Consider the following 12,868-nt stretch of genomic DNA (forward strand, 5'->3'; position numbering starts at 1 on the left):
TGAGTGCATCAGTATCTCTTGTTCATATATAGTCAAATGGTTTTCTGTTCATACTGTATGTAAGCACACATTGACAAAAATTCACATCCATATCCGTGTTGTCATATAGATATTTCGATTCTGGACAGGGTTAATAAAAGATCCATAGCAACATCATAGAACAGTATTTGACTGAAAGGAGGTAAATCATGCTTTCGGTTATTTCTGAGAGGGAACTTTATATGAAAAATATTTTCTCAGATATTCCATTTAGTAAAATCATTGGGGATTTTTTAATCACTTTGTTGAGCATTTGTTAATTACAATTTTTTTTACTGCACATTAAAACTTGATTTGTATCATATCTAAATATCTCTAAATTGATTTTGAAAAAATTACAAACGTCACTATTTTCAAATCTGCCTATTTCTAAATATTGCTTCTTCATTTCCCATTATATTTAAAACAATAACCTCACCTGTGAGCAGCACTGATCCAGCTGTCTTCCCTGTCGAGCTGTGTGACCCCTGATACTCAGCTGAGTCTCTTTAAATATTAAAGGCTGCGTGCATATTCAAAAACATCCACACCCACCTCTGTGTCATACAAGCACCTATTATTAGATGCTGAAGATTAGTCTTATGGAATTCCACCCAACCATAAAACAGTTACTAGTTTATATTTTTAATCCAGGTTTTAAATCACTACCTATTTAGTTTTGGTTATGCAAATTATATGTTATTGTTGAAGTAGGAATTACTGCTAATATCATCAAACAATTGTTATTAAAGTCCCATGTGATTTATAGAACATCTCACATTTCTCCTAAACCTTTAGAAGTAAAGCAATTGTTCTCTCTATTTGACCTTCCACTGTGTAAGGTGTAATGTATAACTGTTAAAAGCATTGTTTTGAGGGGGTGGGGGAGTGTGGAGTTTTCTTTTCTCTTGCTTTCAGAGTTAAGGAATGTCTTCTGAGACTTGCATGGGAACACTCAGAGCCAAATGGCATTATTTTCCTTCAAGTTCAGTGAATTTTGTCCTCTTGGAGTTAAGGAATGTCTTTGAGGACAAATTACGTAGAGCAGGATGTACTAGATAACTGGGTTATGATCTTCATTATGATTCAATGAACTTTCTTGAGGTCATTTCTATAACTTCACTATTATTAATATTATTATTGTCTCAAGTGTTACATGTACGTTTGTTATTCCCTTTACATATTACAGTGGAAATGTTGGTGTGTCATCCCTGTGGTGCTGTATGACCAGTGATACTCAGGTGAGTATCCAAGGTTGCGTGAAGCCACATAAACATCCACACCCACCTCTGCATCATCATGTTAACTGTTAACCCTGTGAGACCCAACCCAATAGCATCCTAAAGCATCATGTCAAATCATGTGACATCAGTAGCCTCTGAAACATCAGTAGCCTCTGAAACATTAGAAACTGTCCTTTTGTTGTGACAACACACAGGTCCCCGGCCTACACAAGAAAATCGGTCTTCTTACAAAATTGTCTGTAGCGTCTGAACGGTTTGGCAAGATGAGACTCTCATGAACACAATGTTCTCCTTTTGCTCTATGACCTCCACAAGTGTCAGGAGACTCATCTGAAGTCAGAGGATCTGCCAACTTCTGTCTGTAACGTCCACATCGTTTACACATCAACCCCTCTGTGTAAAGGTTAGACTCTCAGGAACATGTACATGTCGGCTGCTCTAGGACGCCCACAGGCCCCACAAAACTCGTCTGAAGGTCCCCCGGTACCAGTTGAAAACATTTATGGAAGTACACAAATTCAGGCGCACTAAAAAGTATGTGGACAACTGCTCGTCGAACATCTCATTCCAAAATCATGGGCATTAATATGGAGCTGGCGCCCCCTTTGCTGCTATAACAGCCTCCACTCTCTGGGAAGGCTTTCCACTATATGTTGCAACATTGCTGCAGGGACTTGCTTCAGGGCTCTGTGCAGGCCAGTCAAGTTCTTCCACACCGATCTCGACAAACCATTTCTGTATGGACCTCAATTTGTGCACGGGGCATTGTTATGCTGAACCAGGAAATAGCCTTCTCCCCAAACTGTTGCCACAATGTTGGAACCACAGAATCATCTAGAATGTCATTGTATGCTGTAGCGTTAAGATTTCCCTTCACTGGAACTAAGAGGCCTAGCTCCAGACCATTATTCCTCCTCCACCAAATGTTACAGTTGTCACCATGCATTGGGCAGGTAGCGTTCTCCTGCCAAACGGACTTTTTGGAAAGGTAGTGTCCTATGACGGTGCCATGATGAAAGTCACTGAGCTCTTCAGTATGGGACATTCTACTGCCAATGTTTGTCTATGGAGATGGCGGTGTGCTCCATTTTATACACCTGTCAGCAACGGGTGTGCCTGAAATAGCCGAATCCACTAATTTGAAGGGGTGTCCATATACTTCTGGCCATGTGTATATTAAGATTGTAGTGTGTATAATGCCAAACTTATCCACTCTCTATCAGATATAGGAGAGACACTTCATAACAAACTTAATTTTGATATTGTTTTGGGACTCTGTTGTTCCATGTAGTGAATCTGTTATTCAATGCGTTTGTATAGGCTAATAAGGCCAAAAATAATTGTAAATCAAATCATTTTTAAAATATATTTTTGGGATAATTCAAGGGGTCTTAAAATTCAAAAATAAAACAGCAAAATGATCCTTGGTATGACCTTCTTAAAACAAGTCCATATAGCTTAGTAGAACCCCCCCCTACACACACCCTCTCCCCCGACATGGGTTAATAGATATTTCCTATGCATTCGTCTTTACAGTGTGAAAAAGGTCAGCATTAACATATTCTACATACGTTTTGTCCTTAAATATGTAAACACAGTCAAATTAAAGTAATGTCAGATCATCTTAATTCTGTAACACAACGAAATGTGGAAAACATCAAGGGGTGTGAATACTTTCTGAAAACACTGTTGGTAAGAGAAGTGCTCCCAGGAGTATGCAATGTCTCAGTCTCATCAGGGTTCTGCCAACTGTACATAAAATATAACCTCAACTCAATATTCCATTGGATTTCTCAGGTTACAGTATTATAAACATACTCCTCCTGTACATTGTACATAAAATGTATTTATTCCATAAATAAAGGTGTGTATTTGCATGTGTGTATATTGTTTACATTTGTCTTGATTTAGAACTTCCTGTAGTAAACAAAACACAAATTAAGACAAATAAACCAGAAAAATTCACAAGTAGCAAAGGTAAGGAAATTCTACAGTCTTACTGCAATCATTTTATAGATTTTTTCTGCGCAATATTAGACTCACCTGGACTCCATTACTTTGTTGATTGCCCCTCTATATCTGTCTGCTCCTCAGTTTGATCCTCGAGTTACAGTAATGTTGTTTTTCCATGTCTATTTATTTATTCAATGTTCACTCCCTGTACTTGCTTCTCGTCTCCAAGCGTCTGTCCTTACAGATATGGTTGTTATATCAATATTTGCGCATGAAGGCATTTCCACCGCCATTTCTCGCATCAATAATTTTACAGACACAAAATATCCCACCATGTCGAACAAATGATCTGTCGGCATTTATAAAATTGCACAGAAACATCCTGTTTCCATCACAGCTGTCTTGATTTGTTTTTACAGTATAACTTTAATCGCTTACAAACTGTAGATGGAAACGTGGTTATTCATAGGAAATATTTCTTACATTCTCTTAATTGCATTTCTTCCATAGCTTTCAGAAACATAAACATTACTATGTGGCTTCACATTTCATAAAAAATGCAATAAAAAGTATTTGATGATGCAGCTGTGGGTGTGGCTGTTTTTATAGATGCATACAGTCTTTAATATTCAAAGTGACCTGAGTATCACTGGTAATACAGCACAACAGAGATCACACACCAACATTTCCACTGTAATTAGTAAAAGGAATCACAAAAGGACATTTAACACATAAGACACAGTAATCCTCCATTGTCTCTATACAGACTGAACAAACACATGAGAACTTTGTGAAGATATAGAAATGACCGCAAGAAAGTTAATTGAATCATAATGAAGACCATAACCCAGTTATCTAGTACATCCTGCTCTACGTAATTTGTCCTTGAAGACATTCCTTAACTCCAAGAGGACAAAATTACAACTAAAAATAAGAAAATTCACACACCCCCACAACAAAGGATGTGGCAATTATACTTTAAACCTTACAATGCAAGGTCAAATAGAGAGACAAATGTAACCCTGCAGATTGCATTACTTCTAAAGGTTTAAGAAACATACACGTGAGATGTTCTATAAAATATAATCATGAGACTTCAATAAAGAATTGTTTGATAACATTGGCAGTAACTCCTACTTCAACAATAACATATCATTTGTTTGATCAAATGTAAAGGTAGTCATTCAAAACTGGGATTAAAAATAGAAACTCAAATGAAACAAAAGTCATGTGTAAATGTCTGACTCACGGTGTGTAACTGTCTGACTTGCGGTTCGAGTGGCATTCCATGAGCCTTAGTACCGGCATCAATCTAATAGTTGCTGTTAAGATGCAGAGGTGGGTGTGGTTGTTTCTATGGATGCAAGCAACCATTACTATTTAAAGAGACTCACCTGAGTAGCACAGGTCATACAGCACGGCAGAGAAGACACACCTGGATCAGCACTACACAGATCATACAGCACAGCAGAGAGTATCAGAGGTCATATAGCATATCAGAGAGTTTCAGAGGTCATACAGCATAGCAGAGAGTATCAGAGGTCATACAGCATAGCAGAGAGTATCACAGGTCATACAGCATATCAGAGAGTTTCAGAGGTCATACAGCATAGCAGAGAGTATCAGAGGTCATACAGCATAGCAGAGAGTATCACAGGTCATACAGCATAGCAGAGAGTTTCAGAGGTCATACAGCATAGCAGAGAGTATCAGAGGTCATACAGCATAGCAGAGACTATCAGAGGTCATACAGCATAGCAGAGAGTATCAGAGGTCATACAGCATAGCAGAGAGTATCACAGGTCATACAGCATAGCAGAGACTATCAGAGGTCATACAGCATAGCAGAGACTATCAGAGGTCATACAGCATAGCAGAGAGTATCAGAGGTCATACAGCATAGCAGAGAGTATCACAGGTCATACAGCATAGCAGAGAGTATCAGAGGTCATACAGCATAGCAGAGAGTTTCAGAGGTCATACAGCATAGCAGAGAGTATCAGAGGTCATACAGCATAGCAGAGAGTATCACAGGTCATACAGCATAGCAGAGTTTCAGAGGTCATACAGCATAGCAGAGAGTATCAGAGGTCATACAGCATAGCAGAGACTATCAGAGGTCATACAGCATAGCAGAGAGTATCAGAGGTCATACAGCATAGCAGAGAGTATCACAGGTCATACAGCATAGCAGAGACTATCAGAGGTCATACAGCATAGCAGAGACTATCAGAGGTCATACAGCAGAGCAGAGAGTATCAGAGGTCATACAGCATAGCAGAGAGTATCACAGGTCATACAGCATAGCAGAGAGTATCAGAGGTCATACAGCATAGCAGAGAGTATCACAGGTCATACAGCATAGCAGAGAGTATCAGAGGTCATACAGCACAGCAGAGAGTATCAGAGGTCATACAGCATAGCAGGGAGTATCAGAGGTCATACAGCACGGCAGAGAAGACACACCTGGATCAGCACTACACAGGTGAGGTTATTATACGTTGTTTTATAGTATGTGTTGATGTGCAGATGCATGTAGAACTTCACCATTACTACATGAAGATGGTTAATGGTAGAAAAGCAGAGATTCATCTTTAAGCTTTGTTTTTTAATTATATTCCACAAAAAAACATTTTTATGTAGGGGCAAGTACTTGCTGAATCTGGCTGAATCTTTTGGTTAGAAAGAGGAAAGTCTGATTTAAAGCAGCTTATTATGAACTCAATATGATATCTTCATGTTTTAGAATCCAACCTAGAAACACCAAGAACTATGGCACAATCTACAGGAAAAAGTCTCTCTATCATCACCTGGAACACTTGTCGTGTTAAACCAACAAAACACAGCCCAAATAAGTGGATTGATATAATGAAGAATGGCAGGAATGATTACGTAATCTTCCTTCAAGAAACTCATATTGGACCTAAAGGTTACAAAGACATAAATGAAGTGAGAGGTTGGACCTCTTACTTTACAGTTTACTCTCCGAGTAGCAAAGGAGTGGCCATACTGGTGAATAAAAACATACCACACTATCAGTACATCTGCCATGATGAAGATTACGCTGGTGGCTACATTGTGCTATTCTGTCAGATGTATGGTCAACTCTTCACTCTTGTGAACGTGTACAATCATAAAGAAGACAAGACAGTACTGGGGAGGCTGTCACAGTATCTTCAGGATATGATAACAGGCATCTTAGTTATTGGAGGGGATTTCAACACAGTCCTTGACCCTGACTTTGACAGGATCTCTGCATCTGAACACAGACAGCACACAGCCTTGAGGCCTCATCTGGAAGAGTTCATCTCCTCACGGAGCCTAGTGGACATCTGGGCAAGACTTCACCCAACAGAACAAGCCTTCACTCGCTCTCAGAACACCAGCCACTCCCGGTTAGATATGTTCTTCATGCCACAGGACAAAGCCCCATGTGCCCAGAGCTGTGAGATTCACACTGTCCCAGGGATTTCAGATCACAACCCTGTGTCTCTGAAGATCCATGTTCCTGAAATAAGAAGTATGTTAACAGATGTTCATCAAAAGCTGAGGATGTTAGGAGACAGCAAACTAATAGACAAGTACAAATTAGACAGAAGAGCAGGAAAATTCAGTGGAGCGGAAGTCCTTGTGGCAATGAAATCCCTGACCGACTCATCAAATGGATCAAGAGGAGAGAATCTCATGAAATCAGAGATATTGAAACATTATTACAATGGAATACTGTCTCCTGGTAGCACCTCCATGCTCTGGACACTACGCTGACAGACACAGCAAACCTTCTTGCCACAGCTCGCATTGATGTGCCATCCTGGATGAGCTGCACTACCTGAGCCACTTGTGTGGGTTGTAGACTCCGTCTCATGCTACCACTAGAGTGAGAGCACCGCCAGCATTCAAAAGTGACCAAAACATCAGCCAGGAAGCATAGGAACTGAGAAGAATCACTCCTTTATTGGGGGTGTCTTGCTAATTGCCTATAATTTCCACCTTTTGTCTATTCCATTTGCACAACAGCATGTGAAATTTATTGTCAATCAGTGTTGCTTTCTAAGTGGACAGTTTGATTTCACAGAAGTGTGATTGACTTGGAGTTACATTGTGTTGTTTAAGTGTTCCCTTTATTTTTTTGAGCAGTGTATGTTTGTATTCCATAAATAAAGGTGTGTGTGTGTGTATACTGTCTAAATTCATCTTGATTATAGAACTTCCTGTAGTAAAACAAAATAACAAGGAGGAAGACAAATAAACCACAAAAGTTAAGAAATCAACAGTCTTATTGCAATCATGTTTATTTTGTCGTCACCTTGTATAAAAGGGCTCAGTTTGCAGTTCGCTCTTCATAGAAGATGCTACATACTTCACTAAAATGTGAAAACAAAAAAAACTAAATCTGGGAGCACCAGCTTTATACAACAAGGTTCCAGACATAAGTGTTTAAACCCCTGGAATAATCATTATATTCCTGAATAACCTGTGAAGACTAGAACTAAATATTTACCTCTCATTGAAGCCTGTTGTTATCCAAATGTGTGAGTAAAGTAATACTGCAGACTCCTCTTCATGAGTAAGTGCTTACAGGCATATCTAATAGTCAACATATTTATTCTCAAAGAAAACATTGTTTTCTAAATGTTGTGACCAAAGACAACATTAGAATGTGGGAAAAACTGCATCCCCAAATAGCCTCTATTTAAGAAGGATTAATTATGTTGGATTAAGATAAGCAATTTATCAGAAATATGAATTTAATTAAATATACACTCGTTTTTGTGAGATTAAATTAATAAGAATAATTTCAGGTTAATCTCTCACTTTTGAAAAGAAAACATGTATATTTGTAACACTTCTACTGTAAATGCAATTTAGTGTTATATTACTTTTGTGAATGGAACATGATATTGCATTGAAGTAATAAATTCAAAAATGTCATATATCTAACCAACAGATAAAAGATGACACAATCAAAATAAAATGTATTAATTTAAATTGCTTTGATAATAAAATTGCATTTTTTAATGCTATTTGTTTAATGAAAAGATGATACAAATGTATGTTATATAACTACAGGGTAACCTGTACTAAAGTGCTTTAGTTATTCTTGATAGCACTATAAACAACAGCAATCAGCGTTGATCTAGACCTGTAAACATTTGTATAAAAAAAGTTCAGCTATGTAAAAATTTAGATTTTTTCAGGATGTTTCAAATAACCAAAATGGATGCCAACATTACAGGACATCTACAAAACATCAACATTTAACTGAAACACCTAAAGCAGAGTCTTTACTGCACTAAAATAAAAAACCTCTATTCAAACATAAACACCTGCTTTAGGCCTCTTCTCATTGGTGGAGGTCCTCGCCTGGTTAAGTGCTCAGCAGACAGTCTAAATACTGTACCTGCACACCTGGTTGGTGAGGAGCATCTGTCAATCAGCCGATGTGGTTCGGAGCGTGTGAGGTTAAGTGAGGCGGTACCCTCAGTGTGTTTCCCACAATTCCTTTTGATTGCCTTTTAAGACAGAGGTAAACCACCAGACACAGTCCAGTTAATTCCAGATATGGTCAGATGAAGACCACAGAGTAGCAGGGTCTATTCTCCAATCCCAGAGTGTCAGGTGTTACAGAACAGTTGGACCAGTCTAACCAGTATGATCCCAGTAGAGGGCGTAGCAGAACAGTCACAATATTCTAGTTCATCATTCCCAGGGTTCCACTCACACAGCATATCCTGGTTTAGGCAGTGTCGTCACTGGTTAACTGTTTTAATAACGTTTAACAGTTGGTCCCACTTTGGATACAAAAAATAGTTGTTTTTCGTCTAAAAAACAATGACGTCAACTCAAAAACATGGTTCTGTTCAGAAGCAGTCAACTCTGGTCCTCTCCGTAGTAATTTAACAGAACAACGTCTGGATGGTCCACTTTGGCTCAGCTGGCTCATTATGTTCACACACACAGAGAGACAGAGAGAGAGAGAGAGGAAGAGAGAGTCGACAGGATGGAGTGGGCAGGATGGAGTGGATAAAGGTGTGACATGAAGAATGAGAGCTTTGATGGTAGATTAGAATCAGTCTGTTTCAGAGGGAGCTTTAGTCAGGAGCGAGAGATGGAAGAGGGGGAACGAGAGGAGAGAGTGGACAGAGAGAAAAGAGGAGACCAAGAAGAGAAAGATGAGTGCCCCTCCAGAAAAGACAGAGGTGGTGTGTTGGTGTGTAGACGTCTACCCTGTTGCAGTCATTTCAGGGGCTGAATTGAAGACTTGGCCTCCCTATGAGGTGTGGATAGTTTAAAGTAGGGACTGAGTGGGTGAGGCAGGCCATCTACAGTGGGCATGGTAGATACTCAGGTCAGCTTGAAGAGAGGGATGTTAGATAGAGAGGAAGTTCAAGAGTGGGATGAGGAGGAGGAGAGAAAGAGGAACTGTCCTCATTGAACACACATCACTGTGAAGAGCTGGAGTACCTGAGAGAGAGCCAGAGAATTAGCAGTTTATCAATACCAATGAACATTCTGCGCATGCGTTGCATACCACACACACACACACACACACACACACACACACACACACACACACACACACACACACACACACACACACACACACACGAGTGCAGTTGTATCTCACCTTGTTCCTGCTTGTTCTGCTTGGACCCTTTGGTTGCTAAGCGAGGGGAAGAAAGGGAGAGAGCAGGACATAAAAATAAAGTTCATTAGTCAAGTAATTTTCAAGTTTCCCAAAAACTACGGCATTACTTGCATGAAACAAAAAAACAAACAGAAAAATGACTAGGGGAGGGTATTTACCATTACTCACAGCCAAATGCCATGAAAAATGACTACTGACTGCGCAACCCTAAAATATGTCCCCAATGCAAATTTTCTTAAAGGTTGAATGAAAAACAAGCGAAGAAAGTGAGTCAGGAGGAAGATAATGTTGAGCCAAGGAGAAAGGAGAGAGAGAAGAGAGAGAGAGAGATTAAGAATAAGAGAGAGAGAGAGATATTAGGAATAAGAGAGAGAGATTAGGAATAAGAGAGAGAGATTAGGAATAAGAGAGAGATTAGGAATAAGAGAGAGAGATTAGGAATAAGAGAGAAAGGGAAAAGAGTGAATGACAGAGAAACAGAAGAGGACATAGGAGAGGAAATGAAAGGGTGGAGGTGGAAAAGACCTGGGAGAAAAACAGAGAGGGAAGGAAAGATTGTAAGAAGGTCAGGCGGAGAGAGGGAGAGAAAGAGAGGGAGACGGTGTTTGTGTCTGGGTGTCACTCCCTCAGCAGGGGGGCTGACTAAAAGGAAATAATGGAGGACTGGAGGGAGAGGGAGGAGGAACGAGGGAGTTAGAGGGGTGGATGGGTGCTGGAGGGCAAAGCAAGGTGGAGAGGGGCAAAAGAGGGCGAGAGAGAGGTGGGAGAGAAGGCTACAATACCAGAAAGAGCAAAAAGAAGTAGAAAAGTAAGGATGATAGTGAAGGGAGAGGGCAGGGGAAGGTCTAGGAAGAAAATGAAATGTGGAGGAGATCGTTGTAATGAAACTGTTATCCAGTTGACTGTTTTCCTACAATGAATTGTGTACATCAGCAGAACCATGATGTCTAAGGTATGTTTTTCACAAGATGGCTCACTGATCGAATGCTTAGCTTGGAGATCATTTTCTTTCTCTGTGTGTGTGTGAGATTAGGGCTTGACTAAGGTATCTATAGGTATTATATTCTGTTATGTATATAGTCACGGCTGTACTACAAGTCAAAGAGGCTTCCATGTTGATGAGGGAGGGGCTTAACAAACCTCTCATATTCTGAAGAAATAACTATGGAAGAGTTAACGAAGCATTAAATTACATGCTGTGATCGGGCCTCTCACTGTGTGTGTGTGTGTGTGTGTGTGTGTGAGCACTAACGTTAAGCAGAAGAAAATGTGAAAAAGGCATTTTGTGTCCAAAGCACATCCCTTCTGTTTCTTATTCTGTTTTGTAACATTAGTTAATAATTATTAAATAACAAACAAAAAGTTGCAGGGTTCTATTAATCCAATCTTTCATGTCCAAACTGAGTGGATAAAAACAGCTCAAAGCCAGCACAATAATGTGCAGAGGTTTTATCAGGTAATTCTCCAAATACAATTAACAGAACATACCAAACTATTTACATCAAAGGCAACAAACAAGTGCATACTCAGACTAAATTAATACATTAAAAGAGCATGATCTGATTTTGAAATGTACGCATTGACCTAATGCCTACATCAATAGCTGACTTTAAAATGACTCTGCGTGATTATAACGGTTTAATTATAAACGTAATACTATACCAAACTATACTGCCGTTTCAAGAAGAACACTCGAAGTCTGCATAAACAATTAAATGTTGAATCGTCAATGATAAAAAAAAATATATATATACACGTAAAATAATTGAAAGACGAAATATAATTTTCCATTCACTGATAATGAATAGGTCGTTCTACGAAATGAGTGTTCACTGATAATGAATAGGTCGTTCTACGAAATGAGTGTTCACTGATAATGAATAGGTCGTTCTACGAAATGAGTGCCTTTTCGTCCCTTTGATATTTCAAGCAGAAATTGTGCACAAATATTGAATATTAATGAAGTGTCCATTAATATACACCACATAGAAAATTCAATAAATCAGATTTTTATATTAAAGGTGCAATATGTCACTTTTTGGACGACCCGACCAAAGTCACATAGAAATGTGAGTTACAGATCTGTCATTCTCATTGAAAGCAAGTCTATGAAGCGGTAGATCTATTCTATGTTCTTATGTTACTTCTTTGAATCTTTAACTTTGTTTTGCTGCTTCAAACAGCTGAAAATACAATATTTTTGGTTATGGAAAAGATTAGAATTAGAATTTTAGCAACCAGGAAATAGAGGAGCGATCACCTTTAACAATGACTAAAGTACCAACATTCAGCATTTTGACGTGTCCCTCTGTGCATCCTCTTACTTCTAGGAAGATTTTAACCCACTTAACCCCAACATATCTCCATTTTCACCATCATTGTAAGGCCCTAGTTATTTTGTTGCTTTAACAAAGTCATTTCTTAAGATGAATTTTTAAGTGATTCATTTTAAGGTAAAAATAAATAAACCTGTCCCTCATTTTAAGGTCAATCCTGTTACATGAACTGAACTCGTTTTAATATCATAATAAAATGTTGGTGAAACGATTCCTTTTTAAATAGAGATATTGAACATCTAACATCATGGTAAAAGCAGGTGAGCTGGTCCTACTCCTTGGGCTGTTTTCTGCTGTTTTGTGGTGGACAACTGAGCAGGTGGAGAGTAACACATCAACCCTGTTACCCAGAGATACACAGACAAGACACGCTTTCACAATTACATTATTTTGTGAAGCTTACATTCAATTGCCCTTCCCTGTTGTACAGAACAAGCTTGCATTCCCCATGTCACAAGGGGATTTATGGCTGATTTAAGAAGGAGTGGTCAACCCAGATACTTTATCTGGAACTTAATAGGCACTCTCTATTTAACCTCTTGAGATATTAAGTTGAACATACGTTCTTTATGACAGAATGTTAAAATGAGAAATAAAAAGCTTTTTTAACTAATCAAAATGCATCTAAATGGTGGAAATACCAAAGTTATTATATTGCTGTTGTACAT

General features: G+C 38.9%; 1 protein-coding gene across 3 annotated transcripts in view; it reads right to left on the minus strand.

Annotated features, from left to right (window-relative positions):
• Positions 1-7,489: 7,489 nt before the first annotated feature.
• Positions 7,490-12,868, minus strand: part of LOC139573249 (ephrin-A4) — a 93,583-nt gene continuing 88,204 nt past the window's right edge. For 2 of the 3 annotated variants that reach the window (XM_071396498.1, XM_071396495.1), the window contains 2 exons: positions 9,844-9,879; positions 7,490-9,680 (listed from right to left, as the gene is read on the minus strand). In XM_071396498.1, coding sequence (XP_071252599.1) covers positions 9,586-9,680; positions 9,844-9,879 — 131 coding nt within the window. In that variant the 3' untranslated portion in view covers positions 7,490-9,585. The remainder of the gene's footprint in view (positions 9,681-9,843; positions 9,880-12,868) is intronic. The other variant, XM_071396496.1, reaches the window with a different exon arrangement.

This window comes from Salvelinus alpinus, chromosome 4 (genome assembly GCF_045679555.1).
Source record: "Salvelinus alpinus chromosome 4, SLU_Salpinus.1, whole genome shotgun sequence".
In the NCBI taxonomy this organism is placed as follows: Eukaryota; Metazoa; Chordata; class Actinopteri; order Salmoniformes; family Salmonidae; genus Salvelinus; species Salvelinus alpinus.